Source organism: Cucumis sativus, chromosome 6 (genome assembly GCF_000004075.3).
Source record: "Cucumis sativus cultivar 9930 chromosome 6, Cucumber_9930_V3, whole genome shotgun sequence".
Classification (NCBI taxonomy): Eukaryota; Viridiplantae; Streptophyta; class Magnoliopsida; order Cucurbitales; family Cucurbitaceae; genus Cucumis; species Cucumis sativus.
The window spans coordinates 27,759,246-27,780,291 of NC_026660.2; the positions used below are offsets into that span (position 1 = coordinate 27,759,246).

General features: G+C 31.1%; 3 protein-coding genes across 3 annotated transcripts; 1 reads left to right on the top strand and 2 right to left on the bottom strand.

Moving 5' to 3' along the window:
- Nucleotides 1–762: 762 nt before the first annotated feature.
- Nucleotides 763–2,847, top strand: LOC101203055 (protein WUSCHEL). Its single transcript, XM_004134818.3, has 3 exons — nt 763–1,469; nt 1,559–1,641; nt 2,261–2,847. Exons 1-3 carry the CDS (start codon nt 1,025–1,027, stop codon nt 2,645–2,647), a joined length of 915 nt encoding a protein of 304 aa, XP_004134866.1. The 5' UTR covers nt 763–1,024; the 3' UTR covers nt 2,648–2,847.
- A 4,359-nt stretch (nt 2,848–7,206) lies between these two features.
- Nucleotides 7,207–10,891, bottom strand: LOC101202819 (protein ANTHESIS POMOTING FACTOR 1). Its single transcript, XM_004134817.3, has 11 exons — nt 10,739–10,891; nt 10,576–10,667; nt 10,112–10,212; nt 9,888–9,988; nt 9,737–9,803; nt 9,529–9,628; nt 9,288–9,401; nt 9,038–9,175; nt 8,860–8,944; nt 8,416–8,465; nt 7,207–7,768 (listed from the first exon to the last, which is right to left on the bottom strand). The coding sequence occupies exons 1-11, from the start codon at nt 10,743–10,745 to the stop codon at nt 7,625–7,627; spliced, it is 999 nt and encodes a 332-aa protein (XP_004134865.1). The 5' UTR covers nt 10,746–10,891; the 3' UTR covers nt 7,207–7,624.
- Nucleotides 10,892–17,322: 6,431 nt separating this feature from the next.
- Nucleotides 17,323–20,135, bottom strand: LOC101223009 (WEB family protein At3g51220). The gene is made up of 2 exons (XM_004134981.3): nt 19,887–20,135; nt 17,323–18,038 (listed from the first exon to the last, which is right to left on the bottom strand). Exons 1-2 carry the CDS (start codon nt 20,034–20,036, stop codon nt 17,514–17,516), a joined length of 675 nt encoding a protein of 224 aa, XP_004135029.2. The 5' UTR covers nt 20,037–20,135; the 3' UTR covers nt 17,323–17,513.
- Nucleotides 20,136–21,046: the final 911 nt, after the last annotated feature.

The window sequence follows — 21,046 nt, forward strand, 5'->3', positions numbered from 1 at the left end:
TTGGTGAAATTTTGATTTTTGATTTTCTATTTATAAAAATTAGGGTTATTAACATCCCTCTCACCTATTTTTCTTTTTAATTTTGTATTTTTAAAGGAAAATATAAAATTTTAACAAACTATTTACCAATATTTGTGGAAGGTTCTATTTTTCCAAAATTAAATCCAAATTGCAAAAATTAAAATTTGCCTTTTATTTAAAAAAAGCTAACAAATCAATTTAGTTTACATATATTAAATATGATGGATAAGAAATTGTGAAAAAAACAAACTCAATTTTCAAAATTCTATCGAACGAGACGAATATGGGTTAATGAGTTTAAAGTAGGATGATGGAGGTGTCAAGTTAATCAAAACCTTCTTATACAACTCTAATGCTTATTTGATATCGAGTTTTTTCCTTATTTGATATCGAGTTTTTTTCGTATGAATTAAATCATTACAAAATGCAAAATTGTTAGGTTTAAAAAGTAGTTAAAGACCAAAATTGCTACATTAGGGAAAGAGGCTGATAAATTTTTTTAACCCAAATGAAAACAATAACTTTCGAAACTAAGAATAACGAAAAGAAATTTGAGCACCTCTCCCCCCACCCCACATTTATTCATTCATTCAAACCACCTCCCCTCCTCCTCAGGTAAAAATAATTTTTTTGTGGGGTTTTTTTCTTTTATTTTCTAAATAAAATTAAAGTATATATATAATTTTTTAGAAAATGAAAAAAAAAAAAAAAAAAAAAAAAAGAAAGGGGCAGTACAAACCCACTCTTTCTAAGCCCTCTTTTGTCCCTTCCCTTTTTATGATCATTTTGAGTCCTTCTCTCACAGATTTTCCCTCTGATTTCACTCCATGTGCCACTCTCACTCTTTCTTTCTTTCTTTCTTTCTTTCTTTCCTTCTTTCCTTCTTTCCTTCTTTCTTTATTTCTCTATATTAATTAATTTCATGCACACACACCCTCACACTCACTCATCTCATTAATTAATAATTTTCTCAATACCCCTTAACTTGTCCATATTCTCACCAATGGAACATCCTGCCAAACAACAACAACAAGAACAAGGAATTAATGATCAAGGTGGTGAAGGTGGTGGTGGAAGCAATGGAAAAGGTGGGTTTTTGTGTAGGCAAAGTAGCAGTCGATGGACTCCAACAACTGACCAAATACGAATATTGAAAGAGCTTTATTATAACAATGGTGTTCGCTCCCCAAGCGCTGATCAAATTCAGAGGATCTCTGCTAGGCTTAGACAGTACGGTAAAATCGAAGGCAAAAACGTTTTTTATTGGTTTCAAAACCATAAGGCTCGTGAAAGACAGAAGAAAAGATTCACTTCAAATTCCACTTCTCCTATTACTACCTCCAATACTACTACAACTACTACTGATTTTAAAATTTCTTCAACTAATAATAATATTAACTGGAAGTCTGAAGATCATTCCTCCTCTTCTCATAACAAATTTCCTCCAGGTTCGTTGTTTCTTATAACAATCTGTTTCTGTTTTTTTTTTTTTAAGGAAAGGAATAACAATTGCTTTAATTGATTCTTGTTTTTGCAGCTCCTTCTTCTTCGGTTATGGTCGCCGTTGGCCATATGGGAAATTACGGATATGGGTCTGCCACTTTTGAGAACAGTTTTAGAGTATGTTCTAATTTTTACCATACTAAATTTTCATTATTTAATTTCATCAGGGTGTTTTTTCCCTTTCACGTGTTCTGAAGTCAAGAAATGGAAATTTTTTTATCTTTTTTTGTTTTGTTTTTTTGTTTGAGAGAAGCAGGAACAATCACTTCAGAAAATTTTGGAAAATAAGATCATAGAGTGAAACATTTGAGTTTTTTTCTTCTATTATTTATAGCGATTTCTGTTTGGAATTTCTGTTTGTTTCTCGTCGTTTTTTAAATTATGAATTTTACTTTATTGAAGAAACATTTGAATTTGAGCTGCTAGTTGAATTTTGGAAACAAGAAATTACTTTTTAGTTTCCATACTTGGTTCATTCAAAGTCTAGTAAAAAGTGAACAAACTTTTAATTTTCATAAAGATCAAAGGTTTTGTCTTTACAAGAAAAAAAAAAAACATTTTCTTTTTCTAAAAATCGAACAGTTATCGAACAAATTTAGTATTTGGAATGATTTTGGATACAAAATATAATAAATAAGTGGGTAATTTTAGAAGTGGTTTTGCAAGGTGTGGGATCTTTTGTCGATTAATCCAAATTTGATCTGATTCTGCTACGCCACTTCTTCCCGTTTCTCAGGAGTGTTCAATATCGTCCGGAGGAAATAGCAGTGTCGTCGGGTACCGGAGCCACAACATGGGATCATGGATCGGTATCGATCCGTATTCTTCTCCGGCAGCTGCCGCGGCGGGGGGATCAGCCAATGTGTTTGAAAAAACAAAATATGTTGAAGAATCCATGGAAGATCACGAGGAGCAAGAGATCGAAACTCTCCCCCTTTTCCCCATCCATGGTGACCGGAATAATCTCGGTGGTTTCTGCAGCATGAAGCCGGAATATTCAGAGAGCTACTACACCACCACTTGGTACGGGCGGTCTGACGATAATGGAGCCGCCGGTTCTCGGGCTTCGCTGGAACTCAGCCTCAACTCTTACGCCACCATCTCACCTGATGATGGAATGTGATTTCATGAAAACCCCCAGAAAGTAATTTTAAATTAATTGTTTATGAAGTTTAATTATCCAATTATGGGTTTGTTTGAAAAAAACTTAGAGATTTCTAATTAATTAGGTGCTGAAAACTGATATTAAGAATTAATATCTTTGTTTCCTCGAACTTAGTGTTTGTATTTACTAAAATTCCCAACTAATTTCTCTTTCCCTCCTTTGTTAATTTTTTCAAAAAAAAAATTATTTTCTTTTTAAACAAAATTTCAAAAATCGTCTTGAATTAACTTTTATTTTATTTATTAACTAAAACATTAGCATACATAAACTAATTATAGTATTACATTTGATGAGCATATGAAAAATTTATATTCCATTATTTAACTAACCTAACGTGTACTTTTAATTAAGAAATTTTCAAATTAATTTTTCATTCCACTCGAAAAACTCATGTTTCACAGTTTAGATCATAGACATAAATAATCGATCTCACGCATGCTCATATTTCATTTTCAAATCATCGATGAGACACTTAGATATGTTTCGTTCTATTCAAGTAATTATATTTTATCTTTTATATTGAAAAAAATCATATATATTAGGACACATTTTGTATATTTAGATATATGAAGTATTTATAAAACTATGAGTCAATCATTTCCACACATTTTAGGTGCAAAACATATTTTAATCTACAGTTTAAAATTCTAACATATAATTTTAAGTTCTTGTTTTTTATTTCTTTTTCCAATTCACTAAAGGATTTGAAAATTAAACAATATAAAAGTTTTATTTGTTTCATAAATTTTTTATGTCATTTAAAAAAAATGTATTTGATGTGTTTTTCTAATAAGTTATTGGAGATAAAGACTTACTAGCTAACATGTGCATGGTGCATCCATACATATATGTATTTAGTTTTATGGGATAAATATTATTTCGATTTAATAGAAATAAAAATAAATAAATCAAAGTATACGACACAGAAGACAAATAAGTGTAAAATTAATCATCTCACATTTTTATATTAAGAAAGTTGATAAAAGTAAATAACTATAAGATTTGATTAATACATTTAAAATTATATCAGTTAAAGAGTTACTAATAAACTTGTCCAAACTTGACTAACCAACATCTACCTTTTAATGAACATAGTTAATATAAAACCCTTACTTTAAGAAAATTATAGCTTTTTATTTTCTAAAATGTTAAATCTAACAAAATGGTCAATGTTCCTGTGAGGTTAATATTTACACATATTTTGTTTGTGCTTTAGTTTCAATAACTTTTTAGAATCCACACCCACCTCTTTTGTGATAATTGGTTCAAAAATAATATTTAATACATAAAACTTTAAATTGGAATACATCCTAAGTATTTATTTTAAAAAATAAGTTATTTTTAAAAAAAATTAAAGTGTGTTTGAGTCCTTTATATTGAAAAAAGAAATTAAGTCAATCAAACCGATCATAACAATGATATATTTTACGTTTACCAACTTTACAAAATTTTGTTTTTGATAATTAACTTTTATTTCATTCTTACTATAAAGTAAATCTTTAAACTTTAGAAAGAGGGTATTGAGTTATAAAATCAAATATAAAATTTTAGATAGACCCAAAATATTATTTTTTTCAGGATATTTTTTTAGGGTTTTTGGAGTTGTGTTAGATGGGAGGAAGAGTAAGAGAAAGAGAGAGAATGATTAGTTTAGGTGTTGAAGGAAGGGAATAATGTATTAAAATAAAGAGAAGAAAGATGATTGAAAGAGAAAAATGTATAATTTTACTATTGGTGGGTGACAACTGACAAATATGAGAGAACATTTGTCTTTGTTGATGGAATGACCAATGCATCTCTCTCTTCATCTCTGCATCCTCATCTTTCCAGTTTCATTTGTTTTTCAATCTTCAGATTTTCATGGCCCCACCCCCCTATACCCTCTTCTTCTCCATCTTCCATATATTAATACTTCAAACTTTATCCATTGCTTTTCTTGTCATTTTTCCCTCCTATGTTTAGGAGCTTTCTTTTTAACTTTCACTGTCACTAAAGCACTCGTATCATATCCAACGTTACATTGAACGATATATGCGCTTACAAGCATCCTAAGTTTTATTTGTTTTCTAAAATCTTAGTTATATACCTAGACTTTCAAATTTTATGTTTTAGTTATTCAAAGTAAAATGGTTCAACTTCAAATCATTAGTTTCTTCCCTTAAATAGATTTAAAAAATTGCAATACTTACATCTTTCCACTTTAACAAACATCTCAAAACTATTCTTGAAATAAAAGATATTCTTTCGAGATATTGACAAGAATTGTATCCTAAAATGGTGTTCGCTTATCTTCGACAAAACTCGAATGAATCACCCGCATAATTGTTTCAAATCATCCCACATATTTTTATTCAAAATGGTAAAAGACGTATACTCCAAACGGTGATTTTTAAAATTCAATAAAGGTTAAAGAATAATGTTATCAAATAGTAATGTTACTGTGTCTTTAATTTAGTGATAGTTAAGGGTTATTTTTTAAATTCAATAAATTAGGGTTTCTTTTTCTAAGGTGGAAGGGAACAAAGGGTTAACTAGTAGTAGTGGTAGTGTAGTACAATTTTGTGGAAAAGATTTTGCAATGATTTAAAGTTGAATAAATGGAAGAGAGAGAGAGAGAGAAGTGAAAATGTATAGTTTTTTTGTATAGTGTAAAGTGTAAAGTGTAAAGTGTGTTAGGGGGTAGAAGAATAAAATGATGAGAGATGAAGAATGTCTATGCAGCCATTTTCATAGAGAGTATATATTTTGAAGTTTGAACCCTTACTTTTTTCGTAAATTGCGCTTTAATTATTTTCACTATTTCTTTCACTAATCACTCTTTTCAATCCAACCTTTCCCAATATTTTTCTTTTCCTTTCCCAATGCTCTCCAAATTCATCCACTCCTCTCTATTCTTTTTTATTATTAATTTCCCTCTCAATTTTATATTGTTTATTCTAATCAAACAATTAGTGCAACATAATTAAGTGTTAAACATGTTAAAAAGTAGTTGTGATTAAAGAACACTCTTTACTCTTTTGTGATAATTAAAAACAATTAAGCATATTGGTGCCTCCTTCCTTTTGGGTTTTGGAACAGCTTCTACTAGATTATATTACTTTCTTGTTTTCAGGGTTGTACAGTTGAATAATTAAGCTGCATGTGCCCTTTTTTTTCCCTTTATTGAGAAAGGTAATTTAATATTGTAGTCATTGAACTACGCTTAGGTTACTGTTTGTGTAAATTAAGTGGATGTTAACTAAAGTTTGATAAGAGCATAAATTAATTAATTAATATATCAAATGGATGTTGAACAAACCTCATAAAGAGATCATAATAAACTAAAGAACAACAAAATTTTAATAAGCAAACTTAACTGTAATATATAAATGTTTCAACCATCTTATACTAATTCCACGAGACAACTCACTTGACTTTACAACATTAAATGTAATGAAAACTCATAAGAAACTAAGTTCTAGATAAGTGGCTTCGTTGTTGATGAAGATTGTGTATCCTTTTTACCACTTTTCAAATTGGAAATAAGAACTCTGATCTAATTTGTATTAATTAAATTATACTCAAATTCACATTAACAAAAGCAGTAAAACAAACAACAAACTCTAGTCATAATAATATAGACATCCAGAATATAGAATTATGGAAAAGAAACTGCTAAACGAACTCCTTTGTTCAAAGTGCGGTGTGTTCTTCAATAGTGAAAAACATATGAGAAATTAAAAGCAATCAGAAAATGATACGGAACTTTATGTTGGTAATTCATTACTGGGGTCTCCATCCCAGGATGCTTGTAAAATGAAGCATTGATAAATAAGGTCTCAATCAAAAAGATTTTGGGCGGGGATGCGTTTCTCTGTTTGGTTTGACAAATTGTCATACTTTATGGCTTCCGAATGACTCTAATGTCTTTTGGGGAGGGGGTTGAGTGTCAATACCAGAAAGAAGAGGGAGAAAAAAAAAAGTGAAGACAAACCTTCTATTCACGGTTGATAGGTACAGTAAAAATTTAGTTGTGGATCGAAGAAGATCTTTAAAGCTTTTTGAGGCTTCAAGTACGTAATGTCCTTTACCAGTAACATGGCCCAAGTGACATGAACCCACGCATGCATGCCCTTTTTCTTATTTTCATTTGCTATTTGGACCCTTTCAAAATATTAAATTTCACTTACCTTTGCCTGTTTCTTTTGATCATAACTGACACTCCTCTGCACTCTGCACTCCATATTCCTCCATGCTCCTTCTGCTACAAACTTCTCCCCTTTTCTTCTACCTGTTACTCCAAACAAGATATCAGAAAAAGAAAAACAGAAATCTTCATTAAGCAATTGATTCCTAAACAAGAAATGATCCGTGATGTTGAACTAATTGCTAATGATGTTGCAATGGTACTGAAATTTAATGTAGCATACAAAAGAAATATTCTATAACGTGGTATAAGCAAACAATGATGTGTGCCATGTTATAAGAGGAAAAGCAAGGAAGATTATAATTTACAAGAACGCTTGAAGAGCTTCTACTAAGATGAATAAGAACGATGTAAAGTATATTACTTATTCAAGGAATTTTGGGAGCTTTCACATTAACATTAGGACTGTGAGCAACATATTGATTCCATAACTATGTATACGTTTAACGAAAGTCTTCCTTTCATGATATACATATTTTTAGATATCTTCTATAGGAGAAAGCTAGTTAAAAGTTCAAGCATTTTTATGAGGCAGCTTGAACATCAATAACAACTACTGGGACCTTGTTCTTATGTAGATAACCAATTATACAATTAATAGCTGCGGCTGCTCACTTCCTATTGTACATCCTCACTGAGCCAATTGGTTTTAGAAAGAGGATGGCATCTACAGGTTGGCATTTTCTCCATGACTTGATGAGAGAGGTCATTTCCACCTTGTTAAAACGTGGATGCAAATCAGAAGATTTCTATTTTCTGTCTACATAAGCTCCCAATTTAGACAAATCGGGTATCCAAAATGACAGTTCAGAAGATCCCGTTGCAAACATTAGACTTCCCGGAGCCCACTTTATGACAGGAGGTTCCATTTCAGTGCTCATCCAGCTTGCAACCTGGGTGAGACAGAAACACGCCAATAATAAGGCAAAGGGATTGTAAGTATCAAACACTGTGAGCATGAATATGAAAAGATATTTAATCCTCCATTTATTACTGACTGCCTGCAATGATTTATTACCATCAATTGATACAGTTAGCGAGCATGGCAACAGATGTGCATTTCATGTGCAATTGTAATTCAAACCAAAACTGAGTCATTCAACCTTCAACATGTTTATCTCAAGCCAAGATGGTAATTACTGAATGTAGAGATGAGGAACAAACACAGTTTTACATGGAAGCCTTAGTACAGGGAGAAAAACCACGGTGCTCATAATTTTATTATTTTCTAATACTCATAAAGCTACAAAGGGAAAGTATTCATAGCCAACACGAGCCTAATTAACAAAATAAAAAATAGGCCAAAGTAAATTACGTAGCTACCCTTGGGCTTTCAACATGACCTAAGCTCATTATTTCTAACAGTAATAATGACAGAAGACAAAACTCTGGTCTGTGTTATGACAATTACAATCCTCTGTCATTTACTTGTTCTATGAAGTCGTTTGAGGTGAAAGTTGTTTGGACCACGATGGTTGTAAAATAATCATAAGAAAGAGGGAAAATGAAGGTTAAATAAGAAATGGAGAACTTTCACTACCTCTTTTCCACTCCTTACACTCCAAGCATAAACACTGCCATCTCCCGAACCTGTCATGTGTGCACAAACACCCAAAAACTTAAGATCCCAAAAGAGTACCAAATTGTTCTTTCAATTCCTTTTATGATCCTCCGTTCTTTCAATCTGACTAGGTCACTATTGATCTTTTATTTTTACATATAATCAATCAACATAAGATGAATAAAATTTCAAGTACTACATAATATAGTTGTGTGTATTCATAAGAGAACATAAAAACAATCATGAAAACATCTAAAAGCTACATTTTCTGTAGAAAATTAAGAAACAGATTCATTGAACGAATGAAATTATCCAAAGCTTTACAAAGAGGGATTCGTTTAATAGGGACTCCATTATATAATATTACAACTTGATAAATCTTCAAACTTTGATCCAACAAACACATGCCAGATTCGTGGTTACCTGATATCACAAACATTCCCTCCGGACTAAAAGATGCCTCCAACGTCAAATTCCTTGAAATGGGTTTTACATTGTACGTAGATAACTACATCAACAGTGAAGTTAGTAGCATATCGGGGTCAAAATGGGCGAAAAAGTTATAACGTAAAGCACTTAAACATTGGAAAAAATAACTCACTAGTGTTCCTCTGAAAGAATCAAGAACATGAATATGCCCATCTGAAGTCGTCAACAACATGAGTCTCCCATCATTACTGAACTTTACAATATTTGCATCAGATAGATCCTCCCCAACAGAAAATATATCGAAAGGACCCTATAACTTTCAAAAATTTCACCATATAAGAAGATTAGAATAAGACATACAAATGAAGAATAAACCTTAAAGTTAACCACATGAATGTGCAAAATTATCAATCTTATTAAACCTTCTCATATTTGCGAGCATCAAACATCCTTATGTAACCTCCAAAGGCAATGGCAAAGACCACACCTTGCTCATCATATGCTGTAGCTGGCTTTCCTTGTACACGTAAGAGACCCTAACATACAGACATGCTTAAATTAAGTTAATGGAACTTTTGCTCTCTTTATTCTCTTACGGAATGGAAAAAAGGAAGGGAGGACGTGACAGGTGTAACACTGAGCTTCTAGTGACTATTACATCACCTGGCATTTCTCTGCCCTTTGATCCCAAAGCAAAACAGTTCGATCAAGAGACCCAGATATAAAGCATTCTTTGCGAGCGCATAAGCTGAGTGATACAACTCTGAAAAAGGGAAACTAAAGTTGGTCCTCTAATTCATAAACGATTCCTTGGAAATAGATGCCAAACATAGATCCTGGTAATAGTGAAGACAAAAAAAAATGTATAAACCTGTCGTGATGACCTCTAAAGTACCGCAGGTACTTATTGTCGTTCAAGGAGAGAAGCCGCAGAGACTCTAAAGATTTAAATTGATAAATAAGAAAAAATAGTGGAATGAATTTGCAGGCGAAAAGGAGATATGTTCTAAGATTAACATTACCGTCCCACCCATTTTTGGAAGAATATATCACTGTTGTAGGGTGAGAAGTAAAGCAAACCAGATCAACCCCGTACTTTTTGCTGTTAATTGTTTTCAAACATCTGAAATCACAACACCCTCAAAATAATAAGATGGTGGGAAGTAGAGCAGAACACCAGCTAAGTTGTAAACTAGTAAAAGTAATTAAAAGCAATCTAGATTGAGGTGAATAGAAGGACTCGTACGTTGCACTGGCAACATCATAAAGTCGGATGGATTCATCGTCACTTGCAGTCACCAGATAGCTTGAAGTCTTGTGAAAATCCATTGAACTGATTCTACCATTCTGGGGTAAATAATTGAAGAGGAACAGACAGCATTAAAATTAAAACAAGAAGAATAAGCAACAATACGACAAAAACATCAAATTAGACATCATAAAATAACAATCCCCTCGTCAGTTAGATTGAATGAACTCAATATTTTTTATTATTGACAGATAAGTGAGTTTAATTCTCCACTTTTGTCACAGCCGGATTCAAAACGCTCAAGGATTCCCCATATTTGAAAAACAAAACAAAGGGAGGTGAAGCAATATCGGAGTATCGGTCAGCTATTCCATTTTCTAACCACTAAACGTTGAAAATTGAACGGAAGAATTGAGTGTTCGTGAAATTCAGTAATGAGATGGAGAAAAGAAAGAAAGTACATAGTCTCTGAATGTCATGCCGACTTCCATGCTTTGAAGGATTTCTTCAGTTAGCTCCAAAGACACTTTCTCCTCCCTTTCGGATTGAGACCCTGAATCAATTATTAATTGAAGTTAAGCGTGAAAGAGCAGAAAGTGGATGAGCTAAAATCAAAATACTGACCTCCCATTGATGAATTTTTAGGCTTCGGATTCAAAATATGATGAACTTCTCGGCGGAATTACGAACGCTTTCATGCCCTAACAGGCAACGTCCTCAACCGCCTAAAATGGTAGCGGGAAAAACATCCGCAACGCCAGACCCTCTGGACGGGCTCTCTTTTATTGGGCCAGAATTCAGCTTTGGCGGCCCAACTTGCGACCCCCATTTTATTTAGGAATAATAGAACTTTTTTATTTAAAAAGAAAAAGAAAAAAAAAAAACTATCTAATACGATAGGAAGATTTGAATGAGCTTTGGATTATTGTTAACACGTACTATGTGGTAGTTGAGTCATTCTCAATTTCTCACTAAGGAAGGCATTCGTTCTAATAAAAAAGAAAGAACTTGATATTATATTTTTACTATTTTGGTGTAAGTTATAGGGTTGAAATACATAAATATAGATACTACCAAAATATCACCTATAAAAAAGTAGTATACAAGTGAGATTGGTTTTTCCTTAAAATATAATAATATTTTTAACAAAATATTTAATGTTGTTTAATGTGTGAACCCATTCAAGGTACAACTTAAAATGTTATAAAATATGAAATACATGGACTAATTTGTTAATTGATATGACTAAAATGTGACAATTTTGAAAATACTCGACAAAATAACCGCAAGTTAAGATTCAAAATAATAAAGTGTAAATTTTAACCAAATGTATTTTTTAACCTACAATTTATTTAATAAACTCTTTTTTTAACCTTAGATGTGCGAATTTATAAATGTCAACTCAGTCTCGTAGATATTAAAATAGAATGTTATGTCTAATATAATTATTGGGGAATACGGTTTGGTCAATCGAGTTTTGTTGTGACATCACGACAATAGTAAATCTGTTGTGTCAAACATACATTTATATATGGAGAAAAATTAGTAACAAACAAGTGTTATCATCTTTTTTTAGTCAGTTGATCATAATGATAGGTTTGTCATATTTAACAATACTTGACGAATAAATTTACAAACTTTTAATTTTATATATTTCAAATGACACGTTTGTCTGAATTCATGTGCATGAGAGTTCATGATACTTTTTCTTTTTAAAAACAACAATCAAGAGGGTAAAAGTCCAACCAATTACAAAATACCACTACTAGACAAAAGCATAAAAAAAAAAAATTGATCCACTAAAGCTTTATGCATAACATTGTTAGCAAAATCATCTCAACGCTAACGAACATGGGACAATGCGACAATTCCCAACACAACACCTCGATCCTTGGCTTCCAATACAAAGAACGAGACTTCCAAATAGCATTATATGAAATTACAAACAAGCTAAATACACATTTTTATTAGTATTTCAATCTGTTAAAACTATATATGTTTTGTTTTATTTCATTATAAAAAAAGAAAAATTGTCTCTCCCTGGTGTGTAGAACCAACCATTTTATTATATGTATACATTCACAATGTAACAACATTTCCAAGTTTAGCTTAGTTCTTTTAAGGTCAAGTGTAATTTTCCTAAATTTGCTTGGACACACTTTAATTTTAATACTTACATAAATATAATATAACTAAAATATCTGAGCAAAAAGATACTTCGTACTTCAACGTGATCTCACTCTGTATGCTTCGTAACAACAATATAGCAAAAACAAAATCATACATATAGAAAGATATCCACATGAAATTTCTCTACATACCATTCTACAAACTCATAATTTACACATCTACATAAGACCCAAATTGTAAAACATACGAACAATACATTCAATTTCAAACACACAAAAGTCACTAAATTGGATCCACCCTGCACTTTTTTTACCTGACCGGCACCGGCACCGACACCGTCATATCATCATCGGCGTCATCCACCGATCCACGGTCAAGAATTACCTCGTCGTCGGAATACGCCTTCATCTTGATGAACTCGATGCAATCGGCGACGGCTTCACTGTGGTGGTGGTCGACGTTAGGATATGAGTGTCGCCGCCTTACGACTACGTCGTCTTGGAAGGTGGCTCCGGCGGCGGGATGATGATTTGTGGCCTTTGAGAGAGCACACAGCATAATGAATCGGAAAACAGCCTCGCGGAGGCGCTCGAACAGGGTCATTGGCGACGGGGGCTTGGTGGTCTTCTTGGCGTCGCCGGATCTTGGTTTTCGGAGGCAGAGATTGGGCGGGGGCTTGATCTTCCTGGGGACTCGTCTTGATTTTTCGGCCATTGATAAATTTGATTTGACTGAATTGGAGCAATTGGTGGTATTTTAAAAGGAAATATGGGGGTTGGTTTTTTTGTATTTTATATGAGAATTCATGGCATAGGACAATAACTTTTTAATATTTGTTTTCGTGGTTGGATGGAACATTGACATGTGGTTAAGAGCTACAATCCATAAGCCAATTTGCCTACGTTCAATTACATTTCTAATTTGATCCCCTTAATTATTGATTTGTCTAATCTAATCATATGCATTCTTGTTATAATATTACTCCATGTTAGCTCTAATTCGGTTAAATTATAAATTTATAAATACTCTGCTTTTTTATTACTATTCTTAAAAAAAAAAACTCCAATTTAGTTCTTATAATTTAGAGAAGATGGGTTGAATAATTCTTAGGTAGAGATTTTTGTTTGGATTTTATCAGGCTATGAGAGAGTTAGATTCCAACATTTAAAACTATAGAGATTGAATTATTTGGCTATATTATGGAGCGGAATTGATTAATCTAACCTTTGAAGTATATCAAATAACAAAGTGAACATTATCTCTTAGACAATGGTTCTTGAGCACACATGGTATATTTATTATTATGTTTAATTATACTTTTAAATCATACTAATCCACCCAGTTAATATGTTGGTTGTAATGTATCGTGGTCACATGGTTGTGTTTAAAGGTGAAAAACTAAAGATTGTTGGTTGTCATCTAATATATTTATTTATTCACTTCAAATCATATTATCGTCTTACATGAATCAATGAGCCTTCTAAATTCTCACATCGTCTAACTTACATTATCAATCAAAAGAGATAAATTATATATACAAAAGCACATACTTTTTCCCCACAAAAAAGGCAAAGACAGCATGCTGAAGTGAATTAAGTTATTTTGTTTAAATAATTATTTAAACAAGTGACTGTGAGTGAAAAAATGCTCATAAAAAAGGTAGAAAACCGATATAAACGACTCCGAATATTTATAATATATACATATAGATAATTACTACTGACATTGTGACAATTTAAATATAATAAAAAATATTGTGACAATGCTTAAGAGGTCACGAGTTCAACTCATAGTGTCCACTTATGATTTAATTTTTCATTAGTTTATTTCCTACCTAAATATTATATCGTCACGTAGATTGTTCCATGCAAATAGTTAGGATGTGTATAAATTAATTAGTCAAAAACTTATATATATAAAGACATACAAAAAATTAAAGAGAGAAGAAGAGTACTAATTTTGTATGAATATATACAATAAATTGTAAACGATTAAAAAGTCGACAAAATATTTACAGATTAATTTGGACAAAAATGTTAAAATATCATATGCTTAATATATATAAATTTTTTTCTTTGAAAGTAACTTGGGTTAAAATTGAAGATTTAAACCTATAACTAAATAGAAGAAGTTAAGCTTAGGTAGAGAATAGAGGAAAACCATAGTTTAAGAAACAGAAATGAGGAAAATGTGTGATGTACGGCTGCATGGCTTTGGTTAAAAGTTGAAAGCATGAATGGGGTTGTTTAGTTAACAAACAATGATGGAATTAAGGCATTAAAGAATGGAAGCATTTTTGGTGCTTTGTTATTGTCTGGTAACGTGCACAGCCAACTCGATTCTACTATTCTTTTAATTTCCCAAATTTCATATTTTCGTACACCCTCTGTTATTATATTCTTGACATTTTTTGTGATTGGACCTCATAGGGTCAGTTCAGTCTCAAATGCCTACAAATCTCCAAATAGTTTCAATTTCCTTTTTTTAATTTTCGACATGGACCCCATTTGATTATTATGTGTTCTCTAAGAAGCCTTTCAGAAAATGCGCACTACATTCTACATTGTATAAGCATCCATCATTTTTGGGTCAAATCATGATTCATGGATTATAAATTATGTATTGGTTTTAGTGAGCTAACTAATTGTAAAATGTATTTCATTTCTTAAATTACAAACCGATTTTCTCACCTTTTTCAAACATCAGACTTATTTTAGTTTTATTTTTATTCGTCTTTTATCTCATTGAATTTTTTTTACCTATATTTCAATAATTTTACTATCATCTATCTATCACGTTTAAATGTTGCAAATATGTGTTTGTTGGTTTTGAAACATTTCTCTAAATGTTGAGTACTGAGGAGACCCAAGAATTAGTAAGAGAAGGTGAAGATAAAAAGAAGAGATAAAGTAGAACAAGAGTGATAAACCAAGATATGGAAACGAAATTGGGTGAGATTAGAGTGATAATGGGAGACAACAAGATAACGAGCGTGGTTAAGAGGTCAATCTGTGTGCATGATGTTTCACTTTGGTAATATTCACCTAAGTACATCACATCAATAGATGAGTTAAAAAAATATATTTATTTCAAAATGTCAAGATCAATTTTAATTCTTCCAACATGATCAATATAAGATATTTTATAGTTTTTATTTATTTATTAAGAATAACCAAGATTTATCACAACATATATTTAATGTCAATTAAACTATTTTGGTACTAAATGATTATACCTAATTTAAATAACCAACAACAAAGACTGAGATTAAAAATTAGTAAGAGTGTAAAAACAAATTTAAATTGAAGTATTATTAAGTAAAAATAAATAAATAAGTATACATATTTGCTTACTGATTTTATGCAAACATGTTTGGTGCACGTATTTTTAAAAACCAAGTGTATGCGTGTATTGTCAACTTAGTTCAAGGCTTCATTAATTTCAGCATATCACGAAAATTCTGCTAACAAAGTAAATGAGAAAAAAATAAAATCCACCTCGCATGAATGAAGGTAAATATATACTAAACACCAATATTAGCAAAAATGCAAACAGAGCTAAGCCACATGAGTCGTGTTAGTCATTTTTTATGTCTTGGATATAGAATTTTTCATTTGAATCTTTTGCATCATTTGGACGTCACACATTCACATGCCTCCATGTGCATAATCATGTAATTTTTTAAACACATGCTCATTTGCTTGCTTAAGTTGTATTTTTCTTTTATGGTTTTAATTAATTAGGGAATTCATGTGTTGTTTATAATTAATTTAGGATTTGTTTTCTGAGTGTTCGTTTTTATGAGAGCTTTTTTAGGTTTCTTTGTTATGTTATTTGTGTAGCTAAATTTGGTAACTGTGTGTTTTATTTTTACTTTGGCAATCTCAATCATTTACGCAATTCATTACTTTTGTTATAGATTTTTCTTCTTCTTAACAACTCTTAATATATACACACACATATAAGTATTTTTATTAGTTAATTTCTGACCTATATTTACATGTCATTTGGCTTGGTGTCGGCCGTGGATAGCATGCCCTTCCGCCCACTTACCGACTATCTATTTAAAAACAGTTTATGAACTATCCTTTTCCTCTTGTTTTGATTATATTGGATCACATTAATGCTATTTTTTATTACCTACTATGTAAAGCTAATTTCATTTTGATTTTGGTCAAATTTAATTATTTTTAAGTGTATTAAACTATGTGATATTCCAACAAATTTGATTCTACAGATTTTATTCTCATCCACACCTATCTCGCTTTTCTTTCGATTTTCTTTTTAAAACTGGTGACGGAGATTCGTTAAGATAAAGACTAAGATCGAGATGAATTTTGACGCTATCTTTTTCGTCTCGTTTTTGTATTTTATAATTTTTACCATCAAACTTTTCAATGCTTCTTTGTTATCTATTTGAGGATGCATGGTTGTGTTGGTTAAAAAAATCCTATTTGAACGTAGCTCAACATGTAAAATACGATCTAAACTAGATTGAAGAACCGTATAAGTCTAAATTGTTTCATGCAATGACAATTCGTCATCTATTTAAGTATGCTCTAAATAATGAAACATAATCTATCATCTCAAATATAAATTATTATTCATATTGGCAGTTGTTAATTTGAAAGAGATAGATGGAACTCACATTGTCACATAGGGTATGAGAACCTATAAAGTTGAAATGGGTATTTGGTGGAATAAAAAATAAATTGAGATACATGACCAATGTTGATCAATCAGAAAATGTGAAAGAACATGGTGAGAATCTAACATTTGAAAATGTAAGGATTCGTAATCATTCAAATATCAATAAAATACGATGAAAAAAATACTAACAAACGTTTGTCACACTGGAAACAATAAATTATTTTAACTTTGGTAAAAAAACAAGTAAAATACGTACTTACTAATCTAAACATTTTTTAGTTTTTATAATTTTCTAAAAAAATATCATCCGACACAAACACATTTTAGTAATATTTTTGTAAAATTACGACCTTCATCAAAGTTTTAAACCTTTTAATTTTGAGGCACCTTTGACGATCGAGTAACCAATCTAATAAAAACACAAAACCAAACAAGAAAAATTTCAAAGCTTTTTTATTCAATGCGAAAACTCAACACAGTACACAACTCCAAAATCGTGAGCATGCAAAACCCAGGATTAAAAGGACATACAAAAACCAATTTGAACTTGCATGCCAAAATAATCACATCTATAAATTTCGAAATCAAATTTAAACTTTCAAATATAAAATCAAACTTCTTAATAATTTCCCTTCTTTTTAGCGAAAAGCCATCCAATCAAAGGAACCAAACCCTTTTTTTTCGACCTTTTAACCGAAGAAGAAGAACCCGGAGGCGATAATAATGACGGTTTTTGAGCCAACAATAACTCCTCATTCTTATTAACCATGATTCGGTCCAATTCAGGAGGACTTGCAAATTTCACACTTCTCCTATTCTGCAATATCACTGCATTGTTGTTTGTTTTGCTGTTTAATTCTTTTTCATTCTCTACGAATTTGAGATCTTCGTCCACGTCGGGATGCATTGTCAGGGCTAGTGAAAGCGGATGGCGATGATCGTTGCGCCGGTGCGGGCTTCGGTGTTCTATTGACTTGAGTTTTTCGAGTTCTTGTTTGGTTCGCTCGAGCTCGTCCGTGAGAGATTGGAGGCAGAATGCTAATACTCCGTTCTCTTCTTTGGCTTTCTCTAGACTTTCCTTTGTTCCTTCTAGCTCCGCCGCTAAGACACCTATTCTAGTTTGAGATTGTCCTCCTTCCGCCATCTTATAAAAAAAAAAAAAAAAACTAAAACTTACTAAACCATATGCTCTATTTGATCTTTTTGTACGTGTTGATCAACAAGACACTCAGTAGTTTTGGAAAAATTTTTTCAAGAAAAAAACTATGTTACAGCAATCACCAAACAAATAAATACATCAAAATGTAAGAGAAGATTGATATATACCCACAAATTTAGAATACAAGAAGATGTCATATAGGTTTATACAATGCACTTCATCTAAACCAGTAAATCATAAATAGCCATAGATAATTAATTAATACAAATTTAAAACATTTACTGAATAGTGTCATTGTAAGTTTATCAATTGAATTTTAGGATATATATTCACAGTAAGAGGAGGTTAAAAAAAAGAATATAACGGATTCAGTCAAGAAATATCAAATTATTCATGACTAAGCCACATATATAATTTTAATTTCTCGTATAAAGACCATTCTGATGTCATGCATGCTGGTACTTTATTTCATTTTGTTTTAAATTTTCTTTTTCTATCTCGTGAATTTAATTAAGCTAGAAAAAAATATTTTTGGTTCTTTTAAGTATTTATTAAAGTAACAATCTACTCTACAAACTTTGATCCATAGCATTTTACTTTTTATATAATCTGTAAATAGAACTCATTTTAATATATATACATATATATTCACTTTTAACAAAAAAAATTCAAAAACCAGTCAAATAGTGTAAATGTGAAAAAAGAAAAAACAATAATTTTAATAAATCGTGTTTTGATTTGTAGACTACGACTAAGAAATTAAATGTTTTAAGAAAATGTAAAATCCATAGTATGGAAAGTGGAATAAAAAAAGATATGTTTCAAAAGTAGAAAGCTAGAATGAACTAATCAAATCAAGTTGTTAAGCCCTATGTATTGGTTGGGTATAAATGATGATTAGGGAAGGAAAGATGAGCTTGAAGTAATAAATAAGATATATGACAGAACTAAACTGATTGTAATGAACCCTAATTCATTTATACATTACTAATATAAGTGATGGAGCTAATTAAGGGCTCTTTTGAAAAATAAGATTAGGATGTATATATATCAGTTACAAACAGAGAAATTTGAATATAGATTATACTGATGGTCTAACTGCTTTTTTAAAAAAAAAAAACTTATTTTTTACCATTAGAGTGTTATAAAATAACCATTTAACATTAGTTAATTAGTTATCATTCTTTCTTTCAAAATATATTATGTACATTACATTTCATAGCTAAAAGTTTATGGGATACGAAATTTTAAAATAGAAATAAGACTAATATTTTGTTTAATATACTTGTAAATAATTAAATAAAGGCTTTTAAATGATCTGATTAGGTTACCGAATAAATTTAGTAATTCGTATAACTAATTAGATAAGTTATATGTGATTCAAATGTCCAAATAGTTCAAATCATCTATCTTCACTTTTTTATGGTTGAAACTAAAAGAAATGCATACTTACGCTATATTTTGTTCTTTTAAAAACAACTCAATGAACAAACATATAATTCAATAGGTTAAATATGTAAAATCAATTCAGGAAGTTACATTCGTGTGCTTGTAATTTTTTGCACGTTTAACTATATAGCTTTAGTTAATATCGATAAAAACAATGATAAAATGTGAAAATTATTCAATCATATATTTAGAAAAAAATTTAATTAGAAAATAAACATAAAAAGAGTTAAACATATATATTATTTACACCAATACCAATGTAGTACTTACTATTTTGTGTTACGATCAGAAATATAAATTTATCCGTGGCATTCGTGCATGTCTCGGACTCATTAAAACATTGTTATGTTAAACAGCGATAGAAAGCTATAATAATATACGTACTTCCTTAATTTTGTTGGCATAAATTTCCCCAACAAGAACTCTTTCTCCGAACAACACAACTGCCTCCTTAACCGACCTGAACGGCGCTCTAGTATCAATCTCGGCTCTACCTCTCACAATCAGCCGCCCGCCACCGTCTTCTCCGTCCATGTTCTGCGGCTGAAGAAATTAACCTCTCCGGCGGGGCGGAGAGATTTTGGAAATGAAAGTAGTGGGAGTGATAATAAAAATATGGATGTGGGATAATGTGTGTATTGTGTGGGGAGTGGGTTTTAAAGAGGGAGGTTGGGAAATGGAGGAGGTTAAGGAAATTGATTAAGGGGGAGATTTGTTTTGTTTACTTCGCGTCCACTTCACTAGAATGATTTTTATTGTTGGATTGAAGTTGACAACGGGACGGGGGGGTGGTTAACCCATCTTAATTCCGTTAGTTCTACCCGGTTGTGTCTTAAGATTATGACTCGTCTCCACGCCCCACCTTTGGTCCGGGCCCCACACCCCACCACGTATTTGTTTTATTTTTTAATTTTGTAATTTCAATTATGAAATTAGTTTCTCTTTTTGTTTTATTTACATTTTTACCGTCGACTTTTACTGATACTTCATATTTAGTGTTGATTTAACTTACGATTAACTAGTTGTTGTTTTACTGGTACTCCTTTTGGTATCCGGACTTAACTTAATTCCAACTTAATTACTGATTTCAAATAACAACCATGCAAAAGATTCCTTGGTCATGGAAATTATTCAAAGAAGAGAAAGATTGAGATTAAGATTAAAATGTAGATTTTGAAATTAAATTTAAATTTTTAAAAAAATTATGAAACACAACCATAAATTAAGTAAAAGTTATATTCGAATTTTAACTATTATAGTAAAATGTGTGTTTTTTTTTAATCTCTTTGATCATATATCTATATATATATATATACATGTGTGTATATTATACAGAGAGAACAAGGGAGAATCAATTTTGAGAAAATTTTGATTTGTTTTTCTTGTTGGTTTTATTTGAGGGGAGTATGCATGGATTCTATTTTATTTCAATGTCTAAACTCTTGAATGTTCGATTAAAGGAGGATTAATTAGGGTTGGTTTAAATTAAACTTTGAATATAGTAGCAAATATTATGACTCTAAATAATTAAAAAGTATTTATAA

Excerpts from the sequence above, each read along its gene's own strand:
- LOC101203055 (XM_004134818.3), top strand. The coding sequence starts at position 1,025 with ATGGAACATCCTGCCAAACAACAACAACAAGAACAAGGAATTAATGAT. Across the intron at positions 1,470-1,558 it reads TCATAACAAATTTCCTCCAG|CTCCTTCTTCTTCGGTTATG; the intron begins GTTCGTTGTTTC and ends TTGTTTTTGCAG. Across the intron at positions 1,642-2,260 it reads CTTTTGAGAACAGTTTTAGA|GAGTGTTCAATATCGTCCGG; the intron begins GTATGTTCTAAT and ends CCCGTTTCTCAG.
- LOC101202819 (XM_004134817.3), bottom strand. Across the intron at positions 9,989-10,111 it reads TATGATGTTGCCAGTGCAAC|ATGTTTGAAAACAATTAACA; the intron begins GTACGAGTCCTT and ends TTGTGATTTCAG. Across the intron at positions 8,466-8,859 it reads GGGAATGTTTGTGATATCAG|GTTCGGGAGATGGCAGTGTT; the intron begins GTAACCACGAAT and ends CACACATGACAG.
- LOC101223009 (XM_004134981.3), bottom strand. The coding sequence starts at position 20,036 with ATGGACGGAGAAGACGGTGGCGGGCGGCTGATTGTGAGAGGTAGAGCC. Across the intron at positions 18,039-19,886 it reads ATGCCAACAAAATTAAGGAA|ATGGCGGAAGGAGGACAATC; the intron begins GTACGTATATTA and ends TTTTTTTATAAG.